This window comes from Macaca mulatta, chromosome 9, assembly GCF_049350105.2.
Source record: "Macaca mulatta isolate MMU2019108-1 chromosome 9, T2T-MMU8v2.0, whole genome shotgun sequence".
In the NCBI taxonomy this organism is placed as follows: domain Eukaryota; kingdom Metazoa; phylum Chordata; class Mammalia; order Primates; family Cercopithecidae; genus Macaca; species Macaca mulatta.
Window position 1 is genome coordinate 72,669,883 of NC_133414.1, and position 12,836 is coordinate 72,682,718.

Sequence of the window (12,836 nt, forward strand, 5' to 3'; positions counted from 1 at the left end):
TTATAGGTCTAGTCAGTGCAAGACTTTCTACTTCATTCTAAGATGGGGAAAGTGCGAAAGTATACTTATACACACACACACACACACACACACACACACACACACACATACACCCTCACTGCCTTTCTACCGCATTATTGCCTCGGATGCCTGGTCCCCTATCCTGTGAAAGGAAGATTAATTCAGGTCAAGCTCAGAGTGCCTGTTTGCTTGCCGAGAGATGCATATCAACTCTAAGTGATTTTTTTCAATACCATTTATGTGGCTTGTATTTATTTCCTTTAATCTTTTAAGTGCTGTTTAGTCTCTGTGTGATTTGCTTTGGATACTCATTTCTGATAAGATGCGATATTATCCCAGCCACATAGTCTCTGCCTGGAGCTCTAAATGACTGATACGGTCGCAGCCTGAGCATGGGCCCTGGTGGGTGTCAGAGGAAGCAGCTGGTACCGGGGGTGGGCTGTGGGTGTTTGCAGGTGCTTTCTTGCCTTCATTTCTTCTGGTCTCACTCTCACCTTACACCAGAGTCATTCCCTTTTTCTGCATCAGCCAGGATTTAGACAAGCCCAAACTGACAGCAGAATAGGAGAGTGTAAAATGTGTAATACTTTGAAGCAGGTTTGGAGGGTAGTTGGATTATTAAAATTGCCTTGGAACCATGTATCATAACCTACTAAATTTACTTAGCATTTTCAGGGAAGTACCATATAATGCATGCTCTAATATGGGTCTTCCTGAATAATACCAAGTAGCTGACATGGCACTTTCTCCCCCATCTAAGACTCCTACACCATTAACATATATCAAAGCTTCTTTTGATGTCATCACTGCTAATATTTCTCTTCTTAGCTTTAAGGTAACTGCCGTGCATTCTGAGTTTCAGGGGTACTTTCCTCCTAGTCTGTGTTGCAGTCAACTATAAGAATCTGAAGATACTATTTTTCCTTCTTGACATTACAGCTTTAGCCTGAATTGTGGGGGTGGGGAGAGGAGGACTAGAATTTTGCCGCTGATGCCCTTGGGTGACAGGCTGGGTTTGCATCTGCTAATTATCAAGCAGTTCTCTTAAAAAGAAGCATGATGCAGGCTAATACATCTGCAAAGCTTATTAGTGGGTGTCTTTGGGCAAGAGCAGTAGAGTGTGCTGTGGTGTTTCTAAGTGAAGCTTCACATTGCTTAGCGATCTGTGTGGTTGAGATATTTGGAAAACAGCTTTTGGTTTCCAATCCCCTGTGCTGCCCTCCATCCCTGCCCCGCTGCCTCATCATCAGAGATTTCATTCAATGGCAACCTCCTCCTTCATTCTGGGGCTCTCCTCCAACCTCACCAGTCCCGGTGCTCCTGTCTTCATGGGTTAAGAAAGGACCCCATTGGCACAGCCCCACAAGCCCTCCCTCCTGGCAGTTGGAGGGATAAAAGCTGAGTTGGGCTTGGGATTCTTGAGCCAGCATGTGCCAATGTGCCCCGACGTGATTGAAACATTGGCTGTCAAGACCTTGAATCCTTGCCTCTTTTCAATGCTCTTTCTCTGGCATGCAGGGATTAGGAACCAGCTAAGTTGGTTCATCTGGAGAAGCAGCAGGCTGGCAGTTATGCCGACATTTCAAATACAACTTTATTTCTGATTTTGGTTACAAAAAAATGCACTCGATTACTGGGCAAAGCAAAGTAACCAAAATTAACTCTAGGAATAATGATTGTTCATAATTTTTTTTTTTTTTGGTATACAGATAAATCATGATTTCTTTTTTCTTTTTTCTTTTTCTTACGGCAGGGTGTTTACAAACTATTTCAGTCTGTTTAAAGTGCATGTTCAAAGGCTGGAGTGTAAAGAGGTGATGCCTTCACCTTCTCTAAGCCAGCCTGTTTGACTAACACATTTGGTCTTTGTCATTGGGTCCTAAAAGACAGCCATGAATTCCTAGTGAGTGACTGAGCCTTGAGTGTGTGTCCTTTGATATTTTGCCTGTATTTCACAGTCTGCCCTCAAACTGTTCATAATCTCATGAGCTGCCTGTATTTCCAGTTGAAGATGAGCAGCCGTCAACGCTATCACCAAAAAAAAAGCAACGGAATGGAGGCATGCGGAACTCACCCAACTCCTCGCCTAAGCTGATGAGGTAAGGAGAGGGGCTGGTTGCCCATGGTTTCCCTCTTAGCCCTTCTCTTCCTCCCCTAGTCCCCTCCTCACCCTGCCAGGCCCAGAGTCTCCCCTCCCCAGCAAGCCCAGGGTGGGGGAGGGGAGCGAGATCGTTAGATGGCTTCTTAAAGGCTGGAGTATTTATTCTGTCAGCTTGTCAGCAGTTAATGATAGAGCTGAAAAAATTCTGTCATGAAAAACAGTTTGAAAAGCTGTTTGAAAAATACATAGGCTTTAAAGTCTTAGCTGTCACCATGTCCTGTCTGTGTGTAGTTCCTAAACAGCAGTGGCACTAATGACGGCGGTAACCAATCAGAGGAACTCGTGTGGTTAGTTTGCCTGCGGCAGTCTCTTTCTGCTGGAGTCCCTCCGAGGACTGTTTTCTGTACTTAAGGCCATATGTGAGATGTATCATCACAATCAAAAATGAACCTGAAGATTACCTTCCTTTTATCCTGTCGATTGAAATCAAATTTCTGTTAATTGATTTTGACTGATAAAAAAAAGTCTAATAATCTGTGGACTTGCCAAAGCAAAGTTCAAAAGTAATACAGTTCTGCTCAGGCTAAAAGCAATATTAATTATGAAATAGAGCATGCATGTACATGTTCCCTTCCTTCCTTCTTTCCTTCCTTCCTTCCTTCCTTCCTTCCTTCCTTCCTTCCTTCCTTCCTTCCTTCGCTCCCTCCCTTCCTCCGCTCCCTCCCTTCCTCCTTCTCCCCTCCCTCCTTCACTTCTTCCCCCCTCCCTCCCTCCCTTCTTCTTCCTTCTCTCTCTTTCTCCCTCACTTCTTTCTTGACTATGGCTTCCTCTGGTAAATAGCAAGTGAAGTCAAATTTCAACAGCATTCTACAGTTTCCTCTTCTTGGCCTCTCCATCTTTTATCTCCCCTTTTTGTCTTCAATTCATCTGCCAATCCCAGCATTTTTTTCCTCTGACATCCTGACTCTCTACCACCCAAATGAAATAGGAGTGATTTCAGATTTGCACTGCTCACCCTATGTGGTTGCTGCTCTGGAAATGCCTGCCATCTTGACATTACTTTTCTCTTGTCATGACAACTGGCTTTGATTTTTGAAATACAATAGTGGTGATTTCCATTCCCCATCTTCAGTAACATTTGCATGTCCCTGGCCCTCCACGTCTACTTTTCTGGAAAATAGGCAAGGGCAGTCTTTCTTCATATGGTTGAGGACACAGGTTCTCTGTGGAAGACCCACTCCACCCAACTCCTTTTCCATATCCCCGTCTATTCCTGTTAAATGTTTCCTTAAAAGTTCTCTGCCTTCCCATTCACCCAGCCTTCCTTGGGTGTTGCTGATTTACATGCTTGTTTACAGTTTATGAGGAGGAATAAAATGTGCCAACTGCCGAGCTTTTCGTTTTTATGACGCCAGTTGTCATGCTAGCATTCATTTCCTATTTACTCACCTTTAGGTAATCGCCTTATCTAATTCTAATAGTTATTCCGATTTAAAGTGGAGAAAAGCCCAGCCACTTTCCTTTGCCTAAATTTAGAGAAGCAAATAAATAAATAAAGAGAAGTCTGAAAAATCTGAAACCGTTGGAGCCAAATTCCCTGTCCCTGTTTGCTATGTAAAGTATGGCTCATTTCTTTGATCTTGAGTAATAATAATTCTGAGGAGTTATACTGTTTTCATATGCTTCAAAGCTGTGTCAAAGTTTTGCTGCTTAAGGCTACTTCTTTATTCTGTTGGCTCTTGGGTACTAAGATGACAGGTCTTCTGTATGAGGTGGAGGCTTTTTTAAGTCGTAGCCTTCAGCAAAACATCAAATTACCAAATCCAGGGTAACATACTTCTACACAAATGCCTTTCCTGTAGATATATTATACCATATATATTAAATACTTTAGTGTTACACGCTACATTTTATGTGCAATAGAAAGTGATGGTTTGAGGTAGCCTTGGGGGGACTTTTTTTCCACAAGCAGAAAAAGCTAGTGTATATCGTATCAAGTATGGTTTTTACAGGACTTTCTGCCCGAAGGCCTTTGTAAATAAGTAATGATCAACAGATTGGCTGTGGGTTTTTGAAAAGCATGCCTATGTCAGTTTGCATGATGGGGGAGAATTTTCAAAGTGGATCTTGCTTTCATTCCTTGCCGGAGAGGGGCTGAGGGAGGCAGTCATCCTGGGCTGGAGCTGTCTGCTTCATGGTACATCAGAATTGCTAAACGTGGGTCAGGTGGTGAGCGGAAACTTGCCAAGCTGCAGAACTCGGGCTTCTTGTGTTGGTTGCCTTTGGGCTGCTGCTAAGGCCTCAGTTCCTGTCGCTGGGATGCCTTATCCCACCAGCCCACCATGGTCTCCCTCATAGCCCAGCTGGAATGGACCATCCCATGACAAGTGAGAAAGTCTTAGACACTCCTCCCTTACCATGTCTTTCTATGTCCCATGTGCTCCATATCCTCCATCTGACCTGGGAGCAAAGATGGGCCCCTGCTGAGCCCTCTCTCCGTTTCCCTTGACTTCCAGTGTACAGAAAGACCCCAGGGCCCTTTGGTTTGCATTTGAATATCTGGCACTGGCAATGAAGTCATGGGTAAATTTTTGCTAAATCCCCTTTGTTGATTGGTAGAAAACAAGGGCTCCCCCAGCTCCCTGTGGCTTTTCCAGTTGCCCCCTCCTCTTCCGACACCTGCTTTCTACTCTCCAGTAAATGGGACTTTCAGGTCCTATTCCTCATGACCTGAAAAATCCATAAAGGAAGCTAATGACTGATTTGAAGTGGATTTTTCAACATGAGTTTGTGGCTTGCAGTTTGAGCAGAATCAATCATTCTGAATGTGGGCAGGTTTTAGTGGCCTATGGGCAGCGATAGGAATAGCTCCAAGAGGAACTGGAGAGCCTGGAACGGGCTAGGATGGGCTTTAATTTACCACTGTGGCTTCTGCAAATAAAACAGGCTCCTGCGTGAAGGCTCCTTCCAAATCATCTGCCAGCAGGAGATGCAACGGGGACTCTGCACTAATGGTCTTTTCCTCCCCTTTGTTCTGGTATCAGGTTTACCCTAGTGTTTAAGTGCCGCTTAACTCTGCATGCTCATTAGGTGAACAGCCTTGTTTTGTATGTCTGAATCCTGAGGTAGTATGTTTTTGAGTCACCTCGACAGAAAACAACCCTCACGTCCAGACAGAGCTGAATGGCGAGTGTCTGGGCCGTAGGTCGAGGACACACGTGTAATGATGGATAAATTTTGGCTCCACACCCGCCGAGGAGTGAGCCGTGGAGGCTTCCAAGTCCCCGGCTCCCTCTGCCTATTATTTCCCTTCCTTGCTGGTCTCTTAACATGGAATTATTGAAGGAGCCTTCCCTAAAATCATGAAGCACCTGTTGCCCAATTCTCCCTACTTAGTGGGGTGGTGCCTTGTAAGGATAGCTACATCTTTCCTCATTTGTAAAGCCCTAGAGGGGCACAAACTTTGTCTCTGAATAGCTAAGTCAAGAGGTCTTAATTTGGAGGCCTTACCAACCCTATGAATCTTCAATGAAAACTCTCTAGGAAGTCTCTCTAGGAAAAAATAAAAAGTACATTGGATCCCCTTTTGACCACAGTTGAAGTAAATTCGTGGATTCCTGAAATCTCCATTCAGGATCCCTGGTTACAATCACATACAGTTTATTCCAGAGCCACCTCCACATAGTTGCATTTACACATGCTTTTTGGGGTGATGAGATTTCTCCAGTGGGTAGTTGGTATGGAGTAAACACCTGGGTTCTCACACTGAATCCTCACATGGAATCCAAAAAGTCTGTGCACTTTGACTGCCTGCTTTTAATCTTTTTCTCAGATTAATTCACATCCAGCAAATATTCAGCGAGAGCCTACTATGTACAAGTGCTAAACTTTAGATTCCTTAAAGAACTTCCGCACAGTCTAATGGATTAGACTAGATCCCTGTCTTCAAAATGCTTATAGTTTAACAGAGGAGAAGACAAGCACATAAAAGCACAGAATTGGGTAAGAACAAGTTGGGGGTTCCACTAGCATGGGCTGTGAGAACAGAAAGAGCTGTCATTACCTCTGGTTTGGGAGGCTGAGCCTGGTTTAGGAGGAGGTCTTATTAAACCTAGTTCCATACCATAAGGAGAATGCTCAACTAATAATATTATCTGTCTAGGTTTACCAGATGCCAGGCATCATTCTGAGACTGGATGCCTGTGACTCACTGAGTCCTAACTACAACTCTATAAGTAGGTATTACTCTTGCCCCCATTTTACAGGTGAGGATGTTGACACACAGAGATGTAAAGTCTGGTAAATCTAGGCAAGTTTTCCCTAATTAGGATGATGGAGGAAATAGGGACATGCTGAGACCACAGTAAATGCCTGGGTGTGGCTATAGCCAGGGGTCTTTGGAGTGGCCTAGATGGTGTGGAGAATGTAAGTATTCCGGCACCCAGTCATGAAGGCTTTGCTTGTCATAGGCACTGGGGAACCCCTGAAGGTTTTTGAGGAAGCAGTAACCTAACTTGTGTTTTGGGAGAGTCACTGGTGGCAGCAGAGGGAAGAGTTTGGAGTCCTCCATCAGGATATTTCTGAGACACACACTACGTAAGCACAGAGGTGTGAAATAGAAGGCCCACCCAACCCCAGCCTCTGCCAAGGCCATTTGGGTGCTAAGCCATTCAGGGTTTGCTGCAGAATAGTAGACCAGGACTGGGATACATAGTTTTCCCAAGGACACACATAATTCCTGACATCAGTCCTGAGACCTGGAGTAAGATAGAGTAGCACAGACCATGAGGATTTATGTAGGATGTATCAGGTGGACAGTTTACACAGATAGCACCCAGCTGGGCTTGCAAGGATAATTGACAACACCCAGAACAGAAAAATTGAACATTTTGAGGAGAGTTTCTTGTCAGGAGACCCAGAAAATATTAGACATTAGTTTCCTGAATGGGAGGCAAAATATGATTTGAGGAAAACAGATTATTCTCTTGGGCATCTCCTGGTCATTAAGTGAAATAAACTCATCTACTTGTTAAGTCTTATTGCCTCTCTTTTGAGTCAAACCTTTCATGGGGTCATTTTGTTAGGACTTCCCACATCAGAGCCTGCTAACATGAAAGATTTTAGTAATAGAAAATGGCAAAATGGCCTGAGCCGAGTCACCCTCACAATTCCTTCCACTGGGCAAAAGAAAGAAGGAAGGCAGGGACAGCTTAGCTGAGTAAATTGGCCTCTTAATGCACAAACTGATAGCATATGACAGGCCTCCCCCAGGACTGGAAAAGAAAGAAATAGTTGGTGTCATGGTACCAAGGCTTGGGTGGACCACACAGGTCCCTGGACAAGTTCATGCTCAGCAGATGGTCGTGACCTTGCCCTCTTGTTTCAAGAGCATCTTGTACAACCTCCTCTAGGACTGATGAACATATTGGTTCTCCCAGGCTGTCTCCCAAACATAAAGGCAAAAATTTCCTTTTTCTGAGAATGCTGACTGCCTAACATGAGATGACATCTTAGGTGGCAGCAGGGAAAATAATGCAAGTAGATAGATGCAGAGAAATTGAAAAGGACCCTAGTTCTGCCAGGGTCTGGCTAGAGCCTGGCCTCAGAGTTTTGTCAGTGTGGCCCCAGGGATGACCATCAAGTGGGAGATGGGGGGAGGGTGGTGGGCAGTGGTGTCTCAGGGGTGACGATCGTTATCAGGAGAGTGGAAGCCCTGTTGAAGGATGAGTTAAGGCAGGAGCCAGGATTTGCTCTGCAAATCCTCAGGAAGTATCAGGAAAGAGTAATCACCCAGGAGCCAAGGCACCCAAGAATGAGGCAGATCCAGTTGGAACCATTTGTGGTGCTGAACACCCAACTATGAGCCCTTTTGAGGAGACCACCTAAGACCTAATCCAGCCTCCTGTGTCTGATACAGGCTGAGATACACCTATGTGGCCTGATACTCTTGAACATTGTGCTCAAGGTCTTAGCGACTAGATACCATGTTGTTAAAAAAGGGTAGAACACTGAATTGTAAGTATTGCAATTTGCAAGGACTAGTATTTAATTTGCTTGTTTAAATTTATTTGCTGATTAGCTCATGGGAAGAGAAGTCAGCAAGAGAGAGTCATTTGTGCAGCATCTAGTCAGTAAATCCCCATCAAGAATCAAGTGTGGACACAATGCCTCGAGTTCCACAGAGTCACAGAGAATCAGAGTAGGCACCCAGAATGTGAGGCACCTCCTTCCATTTTGCAATTTTGCCTAGTCACTTCCCTTGCCTCCCTGTAGTCCTGGCTTTGCTGAATAGAACTACAGCTTCATAATCTGTGTGTTGTTGACAATTGCTAACGGGTAGGATTTACTCAAGCCATATAGATTCTCCATCTGGGCAAAACTTTATAGCGGTGGTTCTCATACTTTAGCAGGTGTCAGAATCACCTGGAGGGCTTTGTTAAAATACAGCTTGCTGGGCCACAGCCCTACACAGTCTAATTCAGCAGATCTGGCCTGGGGATTGGAAATTTGCATTTCTGTCAAACTTCCAGGTGATGCTGATGCGGCTGGTCTGGGCCACAGTTTGAGAACCACTCTTTTTAAGAATGAGAACAATGAGAGGAGCTTGAAATGATAGAGGCCCATCTCTCAGAAGTGTTCAGATTTTGCACTGGAGAACCAAATAGTTGCTTAATTAAGAACATCTGTCTCGACCACTGTTGCCATCACACGGGTCCTCCCTGCTGATTAGTTACAGCAGCTGGCTTCTGGTGAACTTCAGGCAGCTTTGACTGGTTAGAGACATAATTTAGGGTTATCCTTCACATCACAATGCCCTTTTTATAGCAAATGCTCTGTGTCCTAATTCATACACCCTCCCTGTGAATGAAAAATGTTGCAAAAACCCTGATTGTCCAAAAACAAATTGTGACAAGATATCAAAGGTAAATGGGTTCTCACTGCACACGTTTTTGATCTCCACAAAAGGTTTGCCGAGTCTCTGTTGACTGCTTGAAGAGTGTTGGGGGACTAGAGGTGATTCATTAATTCCTCTTGTTAGTTTGGTTGCATCCTCTACTGGATTCTGGAAATACATGGAAGAGCAAAATAGATCCCTGCCCCTAAATAGTTCACCATCTAATGGATAAAACAGACATGGAAATTATTATCGCTGAAGGAGCATCTCTAGAAGTTCCTAGGAAGGGAAAATAACTTCAGTCTCTCTGGCTGTTCGGGATGATGGCTTTATGAGGAACACTTGAGCCAAACAGTGAAGCCTGAGAAAAGTCCTGTTAGCCCCGTCATGGTGCCTTACATAATAGATGCTCAATAAAGTCAGTATTTGCAGCTTGGATAAAAGGCCCACGGAGGGATGAGAAATTCACCTCCTTTTAATCAAGTCTCTCATCTCCCAGGGAGACCACTGTAGGGTGCCCTTAATTTGGATGGGATGCTCATAATGACAGAGAAGTCCTCATCGTGTGATAAGACACAAGGTCTTGAAAATCAAGCGAGAAAAGAATGCAATTTTCCAGCCATTTTGTAACTTTCCTTTTTCATAACATTTTCGTGTGTTTGGCTGGTTATTTGTACTTTAATGTAAATTTCTGAAGTCCAGCGTTGAACCCAGTGCCACAGAAGGAACAGGCATTGGCTGTCTTTGCCTGTAAGGGAAATTGTGCACTTTAAAATATGATATCAGCTTCCTCACAGTGGGTTTGCTAGAAAAGGGATTTGTGGTTTTGCTTTAGGCTGTTGTCTTCAAGGCGAGTTTTTTGTGTTTCTGTTGTAGCAAGGCATTTAGTTCACTTCCTGAGATTAATTGATACCAAGTGGCATTTCTTGCTCTGCAAATCCTCAAAACAAAGATCTTTTGCAGGCATACCTCAGAGATATTGCAGGCTCAGTTCCAGGCCTCCACAACAAAGTGAATATCGCAATAAAGCAAGCAACATACATTTTTTGTTTGTTTTCTAATACATATAAAAGTTAGGTTTACACTCTTCTGTAGTCTATTAAGTGTGTACATACCTTCATTAAAATACTCCTAAAAACTGCTAGTAATCATCTGAGTTATCAGTGAGTTTTAATTTTCTTGCTGCTAGAGGGTCTTGCCTCAGTGTTGATGGCTGCTGTCTGATCAGGGGGTGGTAGCTGAAGATTGTGGTGGCTGTGGCAATTTCTTAAAATAAGACAACAATGAAGATTGCTGCATCGACTGACTCTTCCTTTGACAAAAGATTTCTCTGTAGCATGTGATGCTGTTGGATAGCATTTTACCCAGAGTAGAACTTCTTTCAAAATTGGAGTCAATCCTTTCATACTCTGCCACTGCTTCATCAACTATGTTTATGTACTATTCTAAATACTGTGTTGTCATTTCAACAGTAATCACAGAATCTTCACTAGGAGTAGCTTCCATCTCAAGAGACCACTTTCTTTTCTAACCCATAAGAAACAACTCCTCATCCGTTCAAGTTTGATCATGAGATTACAGCAATTCAGTCACATGTTCAGGGTCCACCTCTAATTCTAGTTCTCTTACTATTTCTACCACAGCTGCTGTTACTTCCTTCACTGAAGTCTTAAAACCCTCAAAGTCATCCATGAGGGTTGGAATCTACTTCTTCCAAACTCCGGTTGATATTTTGACCTCCTCCCATGAATCACGAATGTTCTTATTAGCATCTAGAATGGCGATTCTTTTTCAGAAACTCTTCAATTTATTTTGCCCAGATTCATCAAAGGAATCACTATGGCAGTGATAGCCTTATTAAATATATTTCTTAAGTAATAAGTCTTGAAAGTCAAAATTACTTCTTGATCCATGGGCTGCAGAATGGTTGTTCCAGCAGGTATGGAAACAGCATTCATCTTATACATCTCCATCAGAGCTCTTGAATAATTGGGTGCATTATCAGTGCACAGTAACATCTCAAAAGAAATCTTTTTCTCTGAGCAGTAGGTCTCAACAGCAGGATTAAAATATTCAGTATGTCATTCTGTAAACAGTTGTAAATGCCTGACTTCAAAGCTTCAAAGGACAGGCTGATTCTTGTTTGGAACTAATGCAGCTGGTGACTTTAAGTTGAAGTAAAAGCTCATTTACCATTCTGAAAATCCTAGAGGCCTTAAGAATTATGTGAAATCTACTCTGCCTGTGCTCTAGCAATGAAAAAATAAACCTTCAATTCAAAAAATATATATATATATATAATATCTGCAAAGTACAATACAGCCAAGTGGAATAAAATGAGGTATGCCTATGTTCTTTTTTTTTAAGACAGGGTCTGGCTCTGTTGCCAGGCTGGAGCGCAGTAGTAGTGTGATCTCGGCTCACTGGCAGCCTCAACCTCCTGGGTTCAAGTGATTCTCATGCCTCAGCCTCCTGAGTGCCTGGGACTACAGGCATGCACCATCTGCCTGGCTAATTTTTGTATTTTTTGTAGAGATGGAGTTTTGCCATGTTGCCTAGGCTGGTCTCAAACTCCTGAGCTCCAGTGATCTGCCCACCTCAGCCGTCCAAAACGCTGAGATTACAGGCATGAGCCACCGTACCTGGCCATGCCTGTATTCCTTATTTGACTTTGGGCACGCTGAATTTCTAGCTGTGGACATTGGAGGGTGAGCCGAGATGCAAGGGTTATGGGGTGAATTTCCACTAATCATTCATATAAGTGGTGCATTTATAAGTGCCTGCGATGCTGATTTCCTTTTCTTGGCTGATTAGGGCACTGCCACTTTGGGTGTTTTGATGGAGAATGAACAAGATATGGCTGCCTCCTGAAAGTGGGAGGGTCTGATGTGGGCACCCAGCAGCACTGGCCTTCAGCCAAGTAGACCTTTGTGTTGAGGCTTTGCCTCTTCTCTCACTGGCTCTGCCACCTGAACATATTACTTATCTATTCTGTTACCCATGTATACACAGAGCTCGATAATAACATAAATTACCTACAGCTTTTCTTGTGATTAGCAAATCATGAAATGTAGGTAAAAGTTTTAGTGCATCAACATTTGGAAGGGTTCGACTCATGGCAGCTATTCATCATAGTAACAACAGTGGTAATAGTACTAGTAGCAGCAATAGTAGTAGTAACAGTAGTAGCAGTAGTAGAAATAATAATAGTAGCTCTATATCTTTGTTATTGAAATGCTCTCCCTCTCCTACCTCCTTTCACTATAATCAGAGCTACTAATACATGAGTGGGTCCTAAGCAAAGTGTGAAGGATGATAATCATAAGACTCGTTAACACTTCTTGAGGACATGCTCTAGGTCAGATGGTATATTCAGGGCATGAAATGTCTTTACTTGTGTAATCCTCAAATGGAATCCATTGAATAATGCTAATGATTAACATTCCCATTTTACAGATGAAGAAACTTAGGTAATGTACAACATAGCAAGTAATAGATGAGCCAAGCCTTGAAGACAGATATTTTGACTCTGGAGCCAGGCCGCTTAAACACTATGGTATATTGTCACTAAGGACATAGGTGGTTTCCTGCCCTTAGTGGTATCAACCCCTGAACACTCCATTTGGAGACGGACTGTATAAGTCAGACTGCTCAAATTAGCTGGCTAGTGTTCAGGCTTCCTCTTTGCTTTAAGCTGGGCTGTCATTGGCATTGATCCTCAAATGCATGTCTAAGTTAAAGACGGAGAGAAGTTACCACTCTGGCAGAGCAGATCTAACATGCCTGTATATTGGTGGTGGATAGAGAAGGTGGTTGGAG

General features: G+C 43.4%; 1 protein-coding gene across 10 annotated transcripts in view; it reads left to right on the top strand.

The window, feature by feature from the left end:
* Positions 1 to 12,836, top strand: part of KCNMA1 (potassium calcium-activated channel subfamily M alpha 1) — a 755,994-nt gene that overhangs the window by 662,618 nt on the left and 80,540 nt on the right. For all 10 annotated transcript variants that reach the window (XM_015147202.3, XM_015147203.3, XM_077944845.1 and 7 more), the window contains 1 exon segment: positions 2,027 to 2,120. In XM_015147202.3, the coding sequence (XP_015002688.1) occupies positions 2,027 to 2,120 (94 nt within the window).